The sequence below is a fragment of the Eleginops maclovinus genome, chromosome 12, assembly GCF_036324505.1.
Source record: "Eleginops maclovinus isolate JMC-PN-2008 ecotype Puerto Natales chromosome 12, JC_Emac_rtc_rv5, whole genome shotgun sequence".
Lineage (NCBI taxonomy): Eukaryota > Metazoa > Chordata > Actinopteri > Perciformes > Eleginopidae > Eleginops > Eleginops maclovinus.
In genome coordinates, this window is record NC_086360.1 from 15,325,373 (window position 1) to 15,346,865 (window position 21,493).

The following is a 21,493-nucleotide window of genomic DNA, read 5'->3' on the forward strand; positions in this document are numbered from 1 at the left end:
ACTACATTTTTTTTTTTTTTTACTTGGATGGAAAAAAACAAAGCCCAGTTTTATCGCAGAGTGACAAAGAGTCCTACATATGTAAACATGTTGTTGGTTCTGTCAGGTGGAACGGTGAAATTGGTCCCTCTCTTTTCCTTGCCATTCACGTAATGTGAGTATATCATGCAAGTAATACAAAACAGCAGGCCGGGGGAAATGGGGCAGTCTGCCATCTCTAAGTCTACAAAAACACAAGTATTTATACATGATTCCCTAATATGACGCAGTGGCCATCTTTAAAGAAAACAACGTAAACATCTAATCCCTTTTTTACTGACATTTATGATTGATTGATTGATTGATTGACTAGATGTTTTGTCAAAGCATTTAAATTAACAACCTTGGCATTTAGCAAAAAAAATCTTTGTTTAGCGATCATGGTTGCTACCTAAATAATTGTGTGTGATAAGCTGGCATATGACTTTTTATTTGTTTTACTGCTGTTATCAAAACTGCTGAACAAGATATTGACATTCTGTAAACATGTTTGTTTGTGCTTTTATAGAACCATAAATATTACAGCTATAAGTGGTGAGTAGGCCTTTAGAAATGTGTTTGATAAGGCGATTTTAAAGTCAGTTTGGAAGATAAATATAATCCCTTAACTATCATCATGCAGCTCTTTTCATTTGATTATGTGTTTGTTTTATTACCAACTTTGTTCTATACGAAAGAGTGTCCTTCTGATCCCTCCCCATTAACATTTTTCTCAACCTTTTCTATTGATTTGCTCTTCACACGCCCATCCTTCACACTCTACACAGTCCATTTATGTGTCTTTGTCTTCTCCTCCTTTCTGCCTTGCTCTTTTAACTCAGATTTCCACTGACCTATTCTAAAGACAAATAATACATTCCAAAGTCAAAAAAGCCAGAGCAATGCATGTGAGTATTATATGAAGAAACATCCTTTTTATCTCAACTGCTGCTTGTATCCAGTGAAACTGCTCATTTTACCTAACTCTGCGGATTCCCAAATTGCTTCCTCTATCTTGTCTCTTTCAAATCACTACATTTATCTCTATTCTTCCAAAAATTAACCTCAGTACCCTTCTGTCGCCATTCTCTCTGTCTCTCATTCCATCATGAACTCCTCTCCTCCATTATTGCACCCTCTCTTACATGTACCAAAGCAAAGACGTGACAGGAATGACACTAGATCTTTATGTGCTTCGCCAAGATTAACACAACCTTAAGGAATCCAACCAAATTATACATCATCCTTTTAATCTTTGTCATTTCTTAACCTTGAACTTATGTTAATGTGGGTATGTTAAGTGAAACTAACCCAATTGAGAGAAATGAAAAAACGTTGGTCTTTATGTTTCAGTAACCGTGAGGAAAAGCAGAAGAAATAGAGAGCAAAGCAAAGGATTATAGCATATGTTAATTCAATTCAACCAAATATAATCATCGTGTTGCATATTTTTTTATGAAGACATTTCTCCAATTTTACTTCAATAAAGATCTTGACATTAAGTTGAGCTGTCTCGGGATATAGTAATTCTTTATATATGACTACGAATAACAAGCCATACACCTGTTCTTAATCTCAGTGTGATTCTTTGTTTTTCAGTAATGTCTTTGTTCCTATTTGATAATTTAAGTAATGTAAAGTTATCAATCTGCCAGATTATTAATAACACCAAGGTTACTAAATCAATCAGTAAAGCTATACAGTTTCTATGCACATAGTGGATACATTTATATTGTTGGATCAACTTAATATAATATAATGCACCTTGCATAAAGTAATCTTTATTTGATTGTAATTGAAAGCCTACATTGTCTTCTATAAAAACTTAACTCATGGCCCTTTGGAACAAAATTAGTCAGAGGTAATTCATTATACATTGAGTGAACTCATGCACAGGGTGTGAATGAGAAAACACATATTCATCAATGGAAATGGAGCAGGGTAGAATCACAGCTTGTGATGTAAGGCTTCATTATCAGTAGTAGCCTGCTAATCCCAATCCCTTCAGGAATAATTGTAGAGAATAATTATTAAAATGTATTTTAAAAGGTGACGAGAGATCAGTACGGAAACTGCCCAGGAAAAATATATTTCTCTGAACAGGACAGAGACATATTATTTTGTTCACAAACAAAATAATATGTTTTTGAATGGTGCCACTTTACAATACCTGTGGTCAGGGAACTAACTTCTATATCTAGCAAGAACAAACCCTAGGAAAAGCTCTAAACAAACCTACACTATTTAGGAGATACAAATGTAAACAACTGTTGTGGTCATACATTTTTTGTTTCTCTGCCTCTGTGTTGCTTTTAAATAAATACAAGTAGATGAATAGGCAGGAAACAGTGCAGATCAGTTTAGCAGATATCAAAGAAATTGACCAGACTGAGTTGCCATATTTGAATTGGAAATTGTTGATCAACAAACTCCTGTGGCTAAAAATCCAAAGAGTCCCCCCTTTCATTGCCATTGCTGCCTCTTTTTTAAGTAGCTCTCTAATCAATTCAGCACCCTCATTATTTAATTATACTGAAGTGCTCCATTTGTCGAAGGCTTTGTGTTTAATCAAGCTTTATATTTAACTGTTAAAATGAAGGATATAAATCACGTGCACATCAACGAAAGGGACAACAAAATGCCACACACCCATCCAGGAAGCAATTGATGTTGTATTGTATTTATACCACTTGTATTTTAATATTTGCACTGCTGATGAATCCATTAATCTTGTTAAATCTTTCTACACTTAAAGTGTAATTTCCCCCTTATCACATAATGATGAGGGACAGTGGAGTGGAGTGCTAGTGTTTGATTTACATACTCAATTGCCTGTCCAGTGCTGAAATACAGTATGACCAAGTACATGTTATTACATTAAGGTAAACTAAGATTGTATACTATTTCTTGTTAAGAGTGAGTGCTTACTTTTCCATAATTCCACTATCCCATAAGTGTGTAAGATACAGGTATACTGAAATGTATGGAGTTACACTCTTTGCATGTGTATGATTATAACTATTTGTGCTGTTATCAAGAAAGTCATTTTTTGCTTGTGACCAATACATCTGCAATTCTGGCAACAAATATCGTTTTTGTATTTTTTGGAAGAAACGGTGTGTAATACACTCAGATTATATCGTTGTCACACCTCGTCTAAATAAAACACATTTTGCACACTTGTGTTAAATATCCTTACACTGGCATTTGTAGTTATAATTAGCTTACTTTGCAGTTGAAATTAGTTGTAGTCCTTACTCTTTTAAGGTGGTGTGTGTTGAGGAATTTTCAGAGACATCTGTAGATTTTATATGAATTCAACTTGACGTCTATTGCATTATAACTAGTAGATGTTAGGAAGGCTAATGTGGTACAGCTTTAAAAAAAAAACAACAAAAAAAAAAACATTAAAATGATAGTTACATATTTACCATGCACTTATAGAGATACAAATGGAGTCAAACATGTTCCTGAAGATACGACAACAACATTGTCAACAAACATTTTTAAACACCGCTCCCAGAAGAACCACCCACCCAGACGGTAAAAACAATATTCCACCCACTGAGTATAAAACTTCCAAGTTCCCCATGTTCCAAATGCCTTTTCTTCAGGCTATTCCAGACATGGGAGGAGAGGAGCATAGATCATAGGGTTATTATATGCCATTCCTGTCTGAGTCTGGGGAACTGTCGGCATAAGAAAAATAAAACAGACCTGTATGATCAAAAATATCAAACAGTAGAAAGCTGTGCCAGGTTAGTATTACAATTCATCAAAAGCCAAGGCAAAACTAAACTAAAACACACATCTGATGTATATTGAACTTATGTTTTGTGGAAAATGTCTTAGGACGTTTTCTCTTAGACATATGCAACTGTCAATTGGTCTCTCCATGTTTTGCTTATATAAGCATTATATAATATATTCTTACATTACATAATCTTTGTAGTTCAAACATCAATACCAGATCTATAATTGATTATTTTGTCGTCCTAGAGGCATGAAATACAGTGGACAGTGATGAAAGTAGACTAAAGTTAGGGGAAAAGAAAAATGTTTGCAGTGAATAAAAGCCATTTTCAGCGAATATATTATTCAAGATTTCTTATACTGAATATTTTCCTTCATGTTTAATTTGTGACATCTGTCATCTTTGGAATAATCTCCATCCCTTTTGATTGTCCTTCAAGTGGGAAAAGTCACTTAAAGAGAATATAGTCCCAAATAGGCAATGTTTTTAAGTGATGACGCTCTCAGATCACATAAGAAAATTCATATACAGTATCTACTTTTTTTTTTAGCATTGATTGGATCACATGTGTGTGTGTGTGTGTGTGTGTGTGTGTGTGTGTGTGTGTGTGTGTGTGTGTGTGTGTGTGTGTGTGTGTGTGTGTGTGTGTGTGTGTGTGTGTGTGTGTGTGTGTGTGTGGTAGTATATGTATGAGAGAGAGACGGATAGAATGAAAGAAAGAAAGAGGGACAGACAAGCTAATTCTGATTCCTGGCACTATTGTGTAGTTTATAAGTACTTTTGTACTACTTCTTATTTCCTGCTTCTTTTTCCAAGAAAATATGTAATCACAAAAGCCCAGACTAAAATATTAAAACACAGATGGACAGAACATTATTGTTTTCATAACATAACATCTTACAAATATCGATGAATTTAGTTTTTTTTTTTTTTATTAAAGAAAATGCTATGGTAAGGTTCACATCCCACTGTAATACACACTGACAATGCAGTCAAATACACTACTTATAACTTGGTTAACACTCATGCATTATTCATGATAAGAAAGAACCACAAGAAAACTTCCTACCATCAAGTTTCATTTTCTTTAAGCTCATCTAGTTATTAGTTCTTTATGAGCTAGGTAGGTCCAGTAGAGCCATATACAGTATAACTCAAGACAAGCTACACTTGTAATACCACAATGGTCTCAGGGCAAGAAAGCCACTCAGCTTGTCTGACTACACTCAGTGGGTGGAATAGGGGGATGTAAAGTATGTGCCAGGAGGGAGCATTTCTGGCAGTGGCTGGTACTCTCACCCACATGTACTCGACTGTAACAAAGGCAGCAGAGCAAGAAAATGTTAAACAATGCAGAAAATTAAATGAGCACATTGGTTGTGAGAGTATATCAAGGTGCTTTTAAGATGAAATGCATACATGTGAATGGTGGAAGGACATTCTACTGAGAATCCAGCAGATGTTAAACTATATGTCCTTCTGGGCTCACATCAAATCAGGGACATAAACACCCATACATCACAGAAAAGCAAGGACACAGACTAATAATAAAAGTGGAGTAATAAAGAAATGAGCCGAGATGCTGATGATAACTCTTATCACTCAGCATGATTTCTCTCAAAACTATTCTTTCTCAAATGTACGGGTTTGCATATGTGGTGTTTATAAATGCAACCATTAACTGAAATAAGAAACTCTGTTGCAAAATATCAAACCAATATCATATGAGCTGGCATACAAGTTGGAAAGCACATCATGTCATTTGACAATTAAACAGATTACTTATTTGTTCAACAAAGTTATACATATACTATAAGTGTTCACATGATTAATGAGCCCTCAATACAGGTGCAGCACTTCGAATTATGACTGAAGACTGAATAGAAAATGTCAGTATTTGCTTGCTCCCTTGATTTAGTTTTGAATATGCCCTGATTGCACTGTGTACCTCTTCAACTCCCAATCTGTATTTCTTCCTGTTCATTTGATCACTTTGTTTGGAGGGTTTGGATAATTAAAGAGACTGAAAACTGTTTCAGTTTAATAAACCTTCTTGGTTAAGGTTAAGGAAGGTTAGACTGCCTTCCATCCTTAATTGCCTTCTATCCTCTAATCACTGTCAAGGCATGCCATATCTCTCATCTCCTATTTCTATACCTCTGCCAACTCTTTATATTTTGGATCAGCTTCCAGTTTACATCTTACATCAGGGCCTAATGCATCTGGGTGGGAGGGGCTCTCTGTGAAAAATGACCTCACAAATAACTCTGATAGATAAAAGGCAAGGTCCATGTCATCTCTCTCCGTCTGCATATGTCTCTCTGCCTGCCAGTGTATGTCTCTCAGTCCTTGTATCTGTCTCTCCTCCTCCTCCCCCTCCCCACATTCTTGCCATGGAGATAGAGATGCGATCATTAATCTTATCCACCAATCTTTACCATTTACTGACACTTCATCTCAGAAACCTCACTCCACTTGATGTCTGACTAAATTAGATTAAAATACTGCTTTGTCAACCTTTCGAAAGGGGACAAAAAACTCTGAAAAACTAATTTGGGTTCCACTGAAACGGAGGCAGACACTCCGATATTGAATATCTTGATAGCTAAAGCAATTTTCCACACCTATTGTACATCAGATCTCATTGTACGGATGAATGATTGACAATAAGGATTTGTTGAATCAACAATTCCACGTGTTTTGACCTTTTTTTTTTTGTTCAGACATTTATTTGAAACTGATGCCCAAATCAGCTCTGTTTTGGGATCACTAAAATGGGACATGGATGAAAAACTGTAACCTAGGTTCATGCTGTCAGTGAATATGGTTAAATAGACATGAATGAAATATATATATTACTTACTAAAAGTGAAATAAAAGGTGTGATCAGTGTTGCTGTGAAAAAAAGGAAAATAACATACTTGGAATAAAATGTAGTTAATAGATTCTGTACTCATTGGGTCTAGATATTGTGTATATGTGTTCATGTAAGCCTATCCGATTGCTTGTGTTCCATGAACAAAAAGGGATATCAATATTTATGTGCAGGATGTGTAAGGCCTGTAGGCAGTTGACCTAGCCTTGATTCAAAAATTTAAAAAAAGCATTATTGATTGGTTTAAGTCTTTATCGATTGGTCAGAAATAGCTTAAAGCAGGTTTAAATGTTTTGTCAACAGGTTCCAAGGTGATTGAAATGTTGAGACACTTTGTCGTCCACAGTTTATTTCAGTGTGTTTCCATGCTACACTTAAAAAGCTTAGAATACAAACATACACTAACACCTACACACAACCAGAGTAACACGTTTATACAAAAATACTGACACCAACACACTTACAGACACACAATAACACCCATCTTTCACCCCCTCCCTGTCACGCCTCCAAGCAAATTAGATCGTGATTGCTCTTTCTGAGGTCACTTATAATTAAACTGAGATGAGAACATGACACATGGGATTAAGCCCCATCCTATCATTTTAAATTATGAATTCATAACTAATGCTTGAGCCTTTTGCTTTCAACCATGACCTCCATATCATTTATGTATAAGAGCAAAATGAACTCCCCTAATTGTCTTCTTCTGCAGAGATAAAGAACATGGCAGGGGGGGTGCAGAAGTGTGTGTGTGTGTGTGTGTGTGTGTGTGTGTGAGTCTACATGAACACACAGGACATACAGTATGTATATACAGCCTCAAAACAAATTAAGAGACCACTTCAGCATTATAATTTTCTCTTGTTTTATTATTTATAGGTCTGTCTTTGAGTTAATTTTTCAATTTTTAAAAAATTGTATTCTATTGACTACTGGCAATGTTTCTCTGTGTTGGAATTCAGACACGCGAATGGCTGCCATACATGTAGAGATAAAGATTTAAGAAACATTGAGTGGTCTCTTAATTTTTCCGGAGATGTATTTATATTGTTTTTTCTTGTCGCAAGCTGTGCTGTATACCATTAATACTGACTTCGCTACAGAGAGAGATGTTAAAGAAAGAGACTAGAGGAGCAGAGAGAAATTATCTTCCTATCTCTAATGTACATTTTTATCAGCGCACACCATGTTCAGGGGCATGAATAATACGTCATTGGACTTGACAGGACTATCTGGTTAATTGGTAGAGACACAAAGAGCGTACTTAAGTCAGAAAAATATCCATGTTCTTCATTAGCTAATCAACCCGATAGAACACTCCACATAAAGATTGATACAGTGGCATTTGAAGAAATGTAACATTTAAGATATTACCCATACCTAGTAAGGGTGGATGGTTGTCCGGAGTTGGAAAACCAGGGTTTGGTGGCTATTTGTATTAGGCTATCAATAGCAATCTCAATTAAAAAAGTGGAGAACTCTTAAACCCCACAGCTGCACACCTCGTTAGCCCTTCAAAAGCCAAGGGAAAAACCTTCATGGATTTACAGTATTTACTTGTTTGGGCAGAAAAGCTGCAGTGGTGATGCAATGGAATGAACTCTGACTTCCATGAAGAGAATCCAGTCCAGTTAGATCTGCGCTTACCTTTTTAAAGCATTAAGATCATTAGGAGATGCTAACCTCCCAATGAATAGATGTATGAGAGTATCTTTAAGTTGACTTACCTCAGTGATGAAAGCCTTGGCAGTGGCTGGGCTCATGAACAGCACAGCTCTGCGTAGTGTGTCCCTGTAGCGATGTAGCTCTTCCACACGCATTGTTCTGAACAGACTAGTGATCATCATGTTGATATTAGATTCCACCTTCTGAAGGGACACGTCCATTCCCTGCTGAGAGCTCCGGTCAAGGAAATCCTCGATACCACGGATATCTGGAGGAAGTGAGATGGAGACAAATTATGACCTCTATTTTTGGGTGTATGGGCAAATTCTCTTATCTGAAAATGTGAATGCTTAAAAAACAGGGCAGATAGACATACATCTACATAGGGCATTTGCCAGTGCTGAATACTTTATTTCAAGAAACCCAAAACAGACATATTGAGACAAGCCCTCTCCAACTCACACACACAAACAGAAACACATGGTGGTGTCTCATCCAAAGTGAGGGGCCTGTTGGTTGCTTGTGTGATCTATTGGTGTACATATTTGATTTAGTGATAATGACAGACAAAACTATCAATGTGAAAGTTAAAGTGAGACTTATGGTTGCTGTAGAAATAGAAAAACATTAAGTTTAGAACAGTTTTTGGACAGAACGATTGGGAGGGAGTATGTACAGTATGTATGGGAGCAGGGATAGGCTCAAACTATAACAGGAAAAAAGACAGAACGGGGGTAAGGCGTAATTGTTGTATTATTCATGCTGTTAGAACAGGCCCATAAAATTTTTTAAACCATATACAGTTTTATTCCAACCTGGACACAAACCAATGACAGTCATGACATTAAAACATTTTAGATTAAAGCACCAAACCACTGTAATCATCTCTATTAATGGCTATGTTTGTATAATTAGAAAAAACAAGATCGTGGTTTCAGTAATACTACTCTTAGATGCTCTATTGTTAATGAGATACGATGCAGGTCAAGGTAATAACTAATTAAGGCCCTTTGGTTGAGACCACTGCTAATGATGTCGGAGGATGTGTGTGTGCGCCTCTGTGAGTCAGTGTGGTTATGTAAAGCAACTACCTAATGATATATTTGATATGGAAAACGGATGACACTGCCGTCATTGCCGGTGTCATGACTGAGCAATTAACTGGATTGATTAGACTTGTTAAGGGCCAGAGGGCTGATTGCATCAATGCCAAATTTTGGAGGTTTAACAGCACATTAAGAGGAGAGACATGTAAGCCCATTTTCATAATATCAAGAAGTCTCTGAGCTCAGAAGGTTAGGCAAGGACATTACGAAACATTTTTTCAAAAAAATGTGCGTGTTGGATATCACATCAACAGTCAGAAAGATATGTTTGCACAAACTGTTCACAGCAAAAGCTCACCATACTAAGCAGTTCAGGTTATATTACCATTGCACAGCCACTGCAATTCATACACAATTGGGTCAAGCTACATACACATTTTACAGTGTCTGATGTAGTTTTCTTTATGCTAAAAAATTGTTGTAGATCAACAGAATCAAATAAGAGATTTCTGTCATTTCTGTCTATTTCTTATTATAGACATCGTTGTCCCCTTGTAGTTCACCTGGCAGCCATTTACTCGATCTGCTTGCAACTGTTGACTGACTACAGGGCCACTCTGGCTTTATTTGCACTCATCAATCCTTTCTCCACACTGGCTTATACTCCAGGTTGTATGTCTAATAGATTTGTCTTGGTCCATTCTATAAGTAGCTTAAATAACTAACCCGACTGTCTCACTCCAGATAGCACGTCAAACTCACTGTTATATTTGTTTGACCCCGTTAGGGATAATGTAGGACAAACTTAGATGTATGTAGGCTATAAACAATCTTTATATACTAACTGAACCACCAATCCGCAATTTGGTTTATATTTGAAAGTGCAAAACAATAGTATATTTAATTACATAAATAACAATATTCATATATTTTTTGATCACCATCAGGAAATATTGACTTTAAAATGAGGACAAATTCTGTCCCAATTTTACACATTAATTGTCAAAAGCAACCTCTTTGGCGCCCAAAGGGTACGGTTGAGTTCTTGCCTCCTGTCGTTCATGGGCTTGAGCATGTACTCCCTAAAGCTGAGCGGCTCATTGGCCGTCAACTGCTTTCCATCAAGGATCTTCAGGACACTGTAGCAGATAAAAAGACGAGTAGAATTGCCGCCGACCTTTCCCATCCAGGCAACTTGTTTGGGAATCATTCCTCTGGGAGAAAGTACCGGTCCATTAACATCATGATCACCCATCACCTTAACAGCTTTTTCCCTAAGTGCTGTCACCGTATTCACATACTGTGCATCCAGTCCCACGCATCTTCATCCTCATCTAATAGGGTTGACTGTATTACCAATGCCATGCTATTCCAGAATAGCAAATGCTGAATCAAAATGTTTTGTTTCCACAAACTTTTAAAATCTGTCCATGGTTATGTGACCCTGAGTCACAGGTTTTGTACACCACCACCTTGCATACTTTGTTCTTTTATTACCTTTAAATGCTCCCATACTGTGTACCACCAGGTTTATTGTTGTTCATTTTTGCAAGCAATATTCTTAGTTGTTTTCTTCGACCTTTCATAATAAAAGACCAAAAGCAAGGATCCAGCCTACTCTGAAATGCCTCCAATTCTCTATATACCACTGCAGATAATTACTTTCCAATGTTATAGTATGTAATTAGAACTGAAAAAGCATTTTGCAATGAAAACTCTGTCAAGTGGAATAGTTTCCATAATACTATATAAAACAGATTTAGGTTTATATGGTATGGTCTTCTGTGTGTCCCTTTCCACCATTTGTCAGGCTTTCCGTCTTCCCAGTCTATCCTCCAAGTCCCTGGCTCAAAGTGAAAGCTCGAGTTAATGTGGTGTAGCAGCCAACAGCACGCAGGGATTTCACCTGCATGTACCGACCAGCTCAGTGGCAGTGGTCTGTGTTCACAAACCCCCACACATTTTCCCCTGCTTGTTTTCTCCTCATCCTTCTGTCTCCCCTTGGCTTTTCATCTGAAACCTCCCTCCATTTCCCCCGTTTGCTTTGTGTTCTCAAGGGCTGAATCTCATTTTGAAAGTGTGTAAAGTCCAAGCAGTTTTTCCACTCCACATGGTGAGCTCTGTTTCATGGGTAATACCTGTCAATTCCATACTGGAGACATGTGTTCACATTTCACAAACAGTGAGTTCATTTAACTTGGAGTGATGTTTTTAACCAAACCCTCACCTTAGCAATGACTATTGCCTAGACTTGACAAGCCTCATACAGTAGGTAAGTAGATAGGAACAAGTATACAATCAAGTTAAACAAATTATAAATCCAGATACCTAATGTCTTAATGCACCAAATAAACATACAGCTCTTGAAAAAAATAAGAGACCACTGCAGCATTATCATTTTTTCTGGTTCTTATAGGTAGGTATGTCTTTGAGTTGAATGCATTTGTTTTCTTTCTATTCTATTCTATACATTTATCTGTGTTGGAATTCAACAGACACTGAAATGGCTGCCATACATGTAGGATAAAGATTTAAAAAACATTTGGAGTTCCCTTCATTTTTTTCCCGAGCTGTATAATCAACATGACCTAAAGATGAAATTATTGAACCAGCCAATTCTGTTAATATAATCATAGAACATCAAGACAATTCACGAGATTTGAGCTCAATTAGCTAACTTTTAACGGGAAATAATGAATGATCTGAATAAATCAGTTGTTTGAATCGGCACTGAGAACTCCACCTGAGAGGGAGGATGGCAAGGGAGGAGAAAACATTGATAAGTACTTTGCACTCTGCCTGATTGAAATGGACCATCGCTCCAAAAGGAGGTGTTAACACATCAACTATTATAGGAGATTCCCCTAAGTATACTATGAAGTAAGAGGAAAACATCAAACATCTGCAAATGAGATTCAGCCTTTTACTCCCTGGTTGTCTGTCAGATCATCCCAGCTCCCCCGTTCACCCGATCTCACTCCCTCTGCTTTACTTGCAAGTCATCCCAACCTTCAAATAATAAAATGAAAAATACCCAACTTTGTTAACTTTGATGCCGCATCTGACTTTATAGGTACAGGCTCTTTCCTGTTTCAACCTTCATCTAACTGCCCGAGGCATTTTACGCCTTGCCCTGTAACTTTTGTTAGAAAGCTATTGGGGAACAGCCAAGCATAACCCATAGTGACTTTAGAAAGGGGCCCCGTCTATCCATCCATCCACTGTAACAGCTTTGAGTTGCTAGCTCTCAAGCAGGGAGTGAAGCTTGACACCCCATTGTCCCTATCACAATGTCAGTTTTTGCTGCCATGAAATCCATGCAGACATACATTAGTTTCACTCAAGTAGCAAGGCGACCTGAAGGAGGAGAAAGGTAAGGTAAGTGTGACCTTGCTTGACTTTTTCATCCATGTACTTCCAGGATGATGTTGTACATGACAACATGGATCAAAGCCAAACCGGTGGCAAGTACACATGTAATTTCAATATCCGGTAGTACATAGAAGTGTTTTAAAACTGTATTTTGTACGCAACTATGAACACTTTTGTTTCAGTATAATACACATTGGGTTGAAGCAATACACTTCATCTTAAGGAATGCAAATTCAATATATTTTTAATAGTAATAATAATTTCAGTTTTTGGGGAAACTGCGTTTTTTGCTATCTCCGCCATGTTATGCTGTTAGACTGACATCTCTATCTCTTTGCTTTGTCTTTCCCGTCAGCCTTTACCTCTGGCTATCCTTATCCCTGCCCGAGGCATTTTAATGTTGTATGGCTCAAAGGCAATTGCTCTTAAAATATGGATTGAACCTAATAAGAAATGCAGTCCTGTCCCTCATAAGCCTAAACAGAGAATGAAAGTAGCAGCTGAAGTTGCGGTAGAACATTTTGGGAAGTGACCTCCACATAGGAAATACAATGCTTTAGGCCATGAAGCCATCCACAACTGCTCTGTAAATTGCCCTATTCCTAGATCTAAGTGCCTATCTTCGTCTGCTACTCTTTTGCTTTATTTTCCTCCTTCTCTTCATCTTTCACAGGTTTTTCTCTCAAAGCCCCAGGCCTCACATTCCCAACAGAGAACTTTACCAACACTTGAACAAAAAACCAACACTCTATAAAAGGGTCTGCACCTTTTAGCTGTGTATCACCTTCCCTATATCCCCAAATCTTCTCTTAAGTGCCTTAACTTCTCTTCACTTCTCCTAGCTACCTCATTTTTCCTATTTTATGATCAATTTTGATCTTGAGCGTCCTTAACCCAGAGTGGCTTTTATTTGACTCTAAAATGCATATGTCATTGATGCATTGATGACTACAACTCAATTGAACTAAAGGAAACATATTTCACTGGTTGGACTTACAGTATATTGCATTGTTTTATATAGGTACCTTTATGGGGTGAATTCTTTGACATCTGTAACAGTTTGTATATTATAACCTTCGACACATGTTTTTCTCTGGCTAAAGCTCCAGTGGATGATAGACCCATGACAGAACTGCACAGAAGAATATTCTGTGCTGCAGCTACTGGAACACAAAATACCCACCTTCAATGGATACCCTGGGAAAGATGCTATATTGTTTTTCAGGGATGTGAAAATGGCCTCTGAGTTAAAGCTGACCTGGAGATTGAATTGTGGTGAAAATAAAGTGGCTACAACTGATGGATAATTTCTTCAATCATTTCATTTATCGGTGACTGGCCTCCTATTCTGCTTTGACAACACATTCTGAAGTTATTCAAAAACCCAAAGAAAGGTTAAGCTTCTTAGGTTTTGCACTGAAAATGTTTTTGAAGGAATGCAATACTATGTTGCTTTAGTTTGTCTCTTTCTCAAGTTTGTCTCTGTAAAAAAATACATTGCAACTCAAATGTCCCCCAAGGATCCAAACTATGACTAAGGATTCACATTTATAAATAGCTTTTTACTACTTTCAGTTGTTTTTATGTTTTTGTGGTTTCCTGACTGCCTTTAACTTTGCCATACCAAATATGCTATGCCTTAAGATCTCTGTCCCTATCCCCTCTGCTTTATCCTTTCTGTTTTCCCTATATATTCAAAATCTCTTTTATCTGTGTTTCTCTTTTTCTCTCTGAACTTTTTTACTCTGGAGGAGACAAAGTAAGACATGACCTCCCTGTATAAACCTTGTATACCTTTGGTGATTGCCACACAGTACACCAGTTTGCCTCCATTTTTCTGAATCTGCCTTTATCATCAACCTTCCCATGTCTCCCTTTGCACAGCTTTTACGCATTTTCCACCTCCTCTGTCACCCCTGCAGCGTCTCTGGGCTTCACAATATTTTGCAAAGAAATATCCATCTATGGATTGATATCTATTTTTACTCATAGGTCCCTGTTCACCTGTCACTGTCAATTTTCTTTGTGCGGTTACTTTTTGCGCTCCTCTCTTCTGTTTTGCCTCCCTCACTCAATTTGTCTTTTGCCGTTTTTCAGGGGTTGAACTATGGTAACCTTTAGCTATAAGTTAAGGTACAGAAAAAACTAAATTTAAATATGTTGATGGATACTCTAACATCGATGCTCAGCATTTGTGTTTGCAAATAAACATTTTACATGTCTTATTTACATATCAGAGGAAGTCAAGGCTTTTTAAAAATAAAAATTCAAAATGACAATCCATTAAGTACCTTCCTTTTCTCTGCTAGCTGTTTTCCAATATTAAAAACCTCAGGGATATCAAATGTTCGCTTGAATTTTAGTTTGAATTGACAAAAGAAGGACTGAACATGGGACAGATAACCCTGGATTTGACGCAGGTTGCTGGTGTGAGAGAGATAAGGATTGATCTTTTGTCCAATGAACAAAGCATTTCTGTTTAAGTGCTATTTTTTTCCATTTTTGTTAGGACCCTTTCCTCCCCTCATTAAATGTCTCAATGCAACTGCATTGACACATATTTATTTTGTCCTTTCCATCTGTACAAAGTAGCACATTCAACAAGGTGAGTTGACACTGTTCACTGTCACATTAGGATAATATGGTCCACACTGTTATTCTTTGTCTGAACTCAAAACAACAGTGAATAACATTTTAACGGTGTGATGGGGAGTTTTCCTTGTTATCCTCTGGCCCACTACTCACTAATAAGCACATTATTAGGAGGGAGTTTAAAGAAAAGAGTGAATAATATTTCAAGGTGTAGATTTAGTTTAGAACTATATAAATATGCTGTATTAGTCAGCACTATGCAAGGTGACAGAACATTTTAAATAACAACGGAAAAGGGCTACAACCTGAACTCCAACCCACACATTGAGCACACAGCACTATAACAGGGAAGCATATTATTGGACAGCATTATGACACACAGGGCCTGAATGCTACCCTGTGTGAATAGCTTTATCCCATGTAAGTGCATTATTTCAAACAGCCAATCTGGAGAAACCAAACCCTTCTCATATTAATACTTGAAGAACTTCTACTTATATGATGTGATATTACGGTCTTTCAACGTGCTCACATACTTGTATTTAATCAAAGAAAGCTTTATTTCTTCAAAATATCAGAACTTCTATGGTTTAATTGTATACAATAAAATAAACTGGCACCTAAAAGTCTCACTCCTTTGTAAAATGATACTTCCCATGTGTGCAAAACAATGTCCTTGTTGCAATGTGAATTCAAGACATCTTAGGATGGACTGAAAATAAGTGAAGGAGAAAAAAAGAGTAACAAAAGGGATGACAGGAGAAAAGAAAGGACGATAAGTGATGGAGAGAAATAAACTATGAGAGAAGGAGAGCGATGATAGAGAGAATACATGTGTTCTCAGTGTCCGGAATGCACCACTAGAGCTGAAAATAGGGATTGTGTGAGTTGCGCTGTAGCTTCATTTGAGAGGACACACTCGACTGTCTGTTCTCTAAAGAACTCTCCTTGTACAGAGGCGAGGTCTTTAGGGAACTATGCTATCATCTTAAAAGACCATCTCTGCCTCTCTGTCTCTCTACATTGCTTTCTCCCTCTCGTTCCTTTGCACTCATTCTTTCTCCCTTCTCTCCTTTAACAGGGGTTGAGGCCATTAGGGAACAATGGTGATATCTTTAAAGGGCCTTCTGTGGCTGACAAAACAGCACTGCTAAAACCCAGAGGATTCATGTGCTGAATCAGTGGTCACAGAGCACAGAGGGGATAGAGGGATTAAAGGGGGGTACAGACATGTGTGAAAGTGTTTGCTTGCATGTGTATATGTGCCATGTGTATAGGGTCTTTTGTATATATTTTTTGTGAATTAAGCCCCATTTTGGATTATAACCAGTTGATTGAAGTTTGTCTAGCTTGAGAAAAAAAATGGTGTTCCTATTTTCAGTCCTGATTAGTGTTGGGTTGAGGTAAGAGTAAAATATTTTCCCCAACCGGCCTGAAATTATTTGTCGTCAATTTGCATGCAACTTTGAATTCATATTATGCAATTTAGGCTTTCAGAGTAGTGCAAAGGAGAGTCACATCAATTGATTCAGTTTTCAGTGCCATAAAAAGGGCATCAACAATCAAAATCCTGCAGACCTGCAGTCAAACCAATATTTTGAAGAAAACATATTTTTGAACTCTCGGTCTATGATTTTTTATTACATTTTTAACATTCAGAATGTGATAAACGATTCACAATCCACTCTTGCCCCTGGCTTGGGTTCTCATTGCTATGTTCATTTTGGGTCAATTTTACATTTCTTATTGCAAAGTACTTTATATTTTATAGTTAAATAAGCAGAACGAGTAACAGCACCAACACCGAGCAGTGTACTGTGTTTGATGGTTCTTTTAGAAAAACTTTAAATATTTACACGTACTGTCCTGGTGGGCATCCCCTTGAAAACATACTGCATATATCATGAGAGCAAGCTTCTTCAATTCAACTGATGTTTTCTTGGTTATCTACATGTATAGTCACCAGACTTTTAGCAGCAGCATAATCCATGTTCTCACAGACATCTCTGTGCTAGTGTTTTGACTTCATATTATTGTGTTAACAGCCTGGTAAAACACCATTCCTCCCAAAGCAAGACAAGCCACAGCACAATAACAACTATTTGAGGAATAGAGGAGAGAAGCAAACAATGCTCATAAGTTTGTAACCCAGGACTCAGAGTCTTCTTTAAAGCACTGGTATGGAGCTTTAAAGCATAATGAAGGCTTAACATATAATTACATTATTAATATACATTGTGATTGAACATTAGTTGTTCTGCATGTTTATGAATATTCATGAAGAGTTTATTAAACCTTTATAAATGCATTACACTATACTGTATAATAAAAGCCCTTATAATGCATTAAAGACCTAACCTTCATATAAAGTGTTAACCCAAATACATTTCGTTTTACTGCACACATGCAATCCATTCATAAAAAAAAACTTCAATGTTTTAGAGGATCTAGTTCAAGCCTGCAAAGCACATTGCTAAACAATTCCACTGCAGAGATTCCATTGGAAATCAATATACACAACGCATTAATTGTGTTAAATGACTACAATGAATGAGATGGAGGCACGTTATGGCTATATGGATTAAATCAACACTGAATTGCGTAAGGCAGAAAACTAATTCACTGCTCTATAAAGGCTGTCCAACTACTGATGAGTGATATCACAGCTGGTGTTTTCAAATAGCTAGCACAAAACCTGCGCCATCATCACTCATTGCGTTTAAATTTCAGCCCATTAGGAGCAGTGCTACAGCAGCATACTGCCCTGTGTGACTCAGAGTGAAAATGATTTTTATACATGAAAGTGCCAGTACAAAGTAGGTGGAGCAGGGCCATATGCTGCATGAATACATGCTTTATGTAAGTTTGATTACGTTTGGTACCTTACTTCCAAAGAGAGCCACACCTGTGTAACAAGGCATGATGGTATCAACTTGTTTAAGCCGAGCAACAGAAAAGGTTGACGTCACAAAGGACACCACATTACACACAGACTACATACACAAACACCCAGTACCATTTAAATACACGCCCAGAAAAAAATCAAAGACATATTTCTGTAGAAAGAAGTGAAGATAGTGTCAAAACAGAGTGGCACTTTGAAAAAGAGGGACATGGATGTTTCTGGTTTAACGTTAGAGGTAATGGACTGGAAAGAGAGATGGCAAACAGATAGAGAGACAGAGAAGCACGGTAAAATGAGACAGCATGCTCAAACGCAGGCAGACTGATATGTCACTAATGCATAAAATGTATATACAAAAAAGACTGAAAGAGGGAAAGCGAGGGAAACAGAGAAAGACTGACCAGTTTCTGAATTAAAGAGAGATTAATTAGCTCGTACCATTCTGAGAAACCACTCATATCATTACTTCATATACTTTAAATGTCAGATTAACACAACAGTTTAATAGAACCAAGTAGTTTCTGCTCATTTTGAGCTTTTTTAAATTAATTTGCTCAACAAACTACTTAAAAGAATAACCAAAACAGCAGTATAAGCACCTTTGTGTGTGCTGTAGGATGACATACCTATTTGTCCCTAGTTGTTAATTGTAATTAAATATGGTTGTTTCCAAATATATTCATTATAAAAACAAAAAAGACAAAGCAGCTGGTTAGGCAACAGCTCGGCAACTGCATCTACTTTTTTAAAATTGTACATTTGATTGACATTTAGACAAATAGACATACAGGCAGGCAAGCAAGAAGATAGGGTATTTTAATAAATGCCAGTATTAATGATTGCTTAGATGGTTAAATCCTTACCGAAATCAGAATCATAGAAGATGATGAACTTCTGCCAGCTATACTCAGACACCACTTGCATGATGACCTCATTGAGATAGACGGGAGGGCGGACCATGAGGGTGTAGTCATCTGTTCCAGGGAAGCGGCTGGTCGGTGGGCAGGCGGAGCGAGGGGATCCCGCAGGGGAGCGCTGGATAAAGAGGTGGGGGATGTGCATGGCATCGGCCAGAGTCTGAAGGCTGCCCGCAGACATGCAGCCGATTGAACTGACCAGAGCCAGGATCCCACGGTTCATCAGCTCACAGGCTGGATGGAGGGAAGTGATGCAACAGGGAGAGATGGAGAGAAAACAAAGGAGGAATCGTGTTATTTTTCAAAGCATACAAAGAGAACTATGTTTCGGTGGAGAATAGCAGTGGTAAAAAGAGAATGTGTTATGACTCTCGGCAATACCAAGGCACAATTTTTATAAAAGTTGGTCTTCGTGGTGAGAATCCACCAAGGCAAATTATATTCGTTCTTCAGGTCATGAAACTACTGCGCCAACCAAAGACACAGGTCAATATATATTGAGATGTTCCTGATTGTTGCACATGCGGTGCATAGTTATTTTGAGGATCAAGGGTGTTACTTTCTCAATGATCCTCCTGTCAAAATCACCTCTAACACATACCTCTCAAGCCAGTCCCCTGTTATCTCCCCTGTTGTCCAAAACACGCCCTCTGAGTGCTTACCTTTCAGCCCAAATCATTTCAGAGCTGCAGTCTTGCAGTGATTTTCATTTTTAGTTGCCTAACAGCACCACTCAATTTTGTACACTGTGCTCAATGTGCAGTCATTTGCCTTCCTCTTCCACCTATTTTCTAACATCTCTCTACAGCATCTTTTTCTATTCCACCCACAAATCTTTTTCATCTTTACTCAGTGGCCGTATTTCCCTCAACTTTTGTAATACTTCATGGCAACACAAACAGCTACATATCCTCCTACCTTCCATTTATCCAGCCATCCTTTGATTCATCACCTCTTTAATACTCTATTTTTTCCACATTTCTTTGCCTTCTTCAATATGCTCTTCCATTACTTTTACCAACAAGGTCACTTACACTTTGCCCTTATGTTCTTTCCCCATTCCTTCATCCCTCATCCATCTTATTTCCTCCCTATCTTGTGCCCGCATGCAGCTCAACACTATGTGCTCCAACATTTGTTGGGTATTTCAGTTCTACTTGACTAAAATCCTGTCACAGAAACACTTGGTTAAACAAAAAAGTAGTAGAACAAGTTTAAAGACACTACACACAAACACACAGATACACACAGACAGATGGTGCTATGGCTATGCACAGTGGCAAAAAGCACAATCTAAAGCACACAGTCAGCCTGTGTAATGCCACATGCACTAATCTGTCGTCACTGCAAAAATAAAGACAGCAAAAAAAAAAAAGGAAAGAGAGTTTCAAAGAAAGAAAAGCTTGAGGAGACAGATTCATAGTGCTGAGAAAAGCAGAATAGAACATTGTATGTCTGCATGTGTGTGAAAAACAGAACATAACAGTTATACAATATAACCATTTCAACTGGTTTGCAGAAAACAACCAAATAAGTAGAAATTCAAAGTTTGTTTTAAGGATATATTCTTAAATTGTTACTAGTCCAAGCATTTGTTTGTCTGTTTATTAGTGATGCACAACAGGGTGTCTACCTAACTGCTTTTGTCATTTAATCATTACTGATTTTGATATATTGCTTTTAAGATGTACAAGTCACGCTTAAAACACATGTATTCACCCGTTCAAGAAACTTTAATTGTCTTAAACATTCTGCATTTGTAATCAGTGAAGTTTAATACACAAAATAAAATACTTTCTGTTTTGCTCCAGAAAGCCACAGTGTATAGGGTAAAGTGGTTACAGATGTCTCTAAAGTCTTAAGCAATTTGGTGATATAATTCAAGTTTGGAGTCAATAGCTATAAATATTTAAACATGAAACCCATTCTGTAATTAATTGGCAATACATTGTTAGAAATGATTTTCCTCTTTAGCAAAAGCTGAAGGGTTATTTCAGGCAACCATTTCCCCATTGATGTAGATGATTAATGAGTCGAAGCTAAATCTGTTTCAATCTCACTGCTTATTGTGCAAGCCTACATTTTGAGGAATTAATTAAAGTGTAACAATATATGATTAAACTTCACTAAGTCTCAGTATACTGCTTAGTCATGGCCATTATTCTTCAAACCAGTGAGCCCAGGATTCATCTTCTATCGACTATCACTTTCCTTTTTTAACATGTTGGTGAATGTGGGAAGGTCCACCTGTGGATTTATTCAGGCACACAATAAATGTATAAATGCCTTGTGTGCCTGAGTATGTGAGTCTGCATTTCTCTGAACATTTGAGCTTAAAACCGGTCG

At 37.4% G+C, this 21,493-nt stretch overlaps 1 protein-coding gene across 2 annotated transcripts in view; it reads right to left on the reverse strand.

The window, feature by feature from the left end:
* Positions 1-21,493, reverse strand: part of grid2 (glutamate receptor, ionotropic, delta 2) — a 402,736-nt gene that overhangs the window by 148,437 nt on the left and 232,806 nt on the right. For both annotated transcript variants that reach the window (XM_063896521.1, XM_063896522.1), the window contains exons 3-4: positions 19,094-19,381; positions 8,378-8,583 (exon numbers count right to left, since the gene is read on the reverse strand). In XM_063896521.1, coding sequence (XP_063752591.1) covers positions 8,378-8,583; positions 19,094-19,381 — 494 coding nt within the window. The remainder of the gene's footprint in view (positions 1-8,377; positions 8,584-19,093; positions 19,382-21,493) is intronic.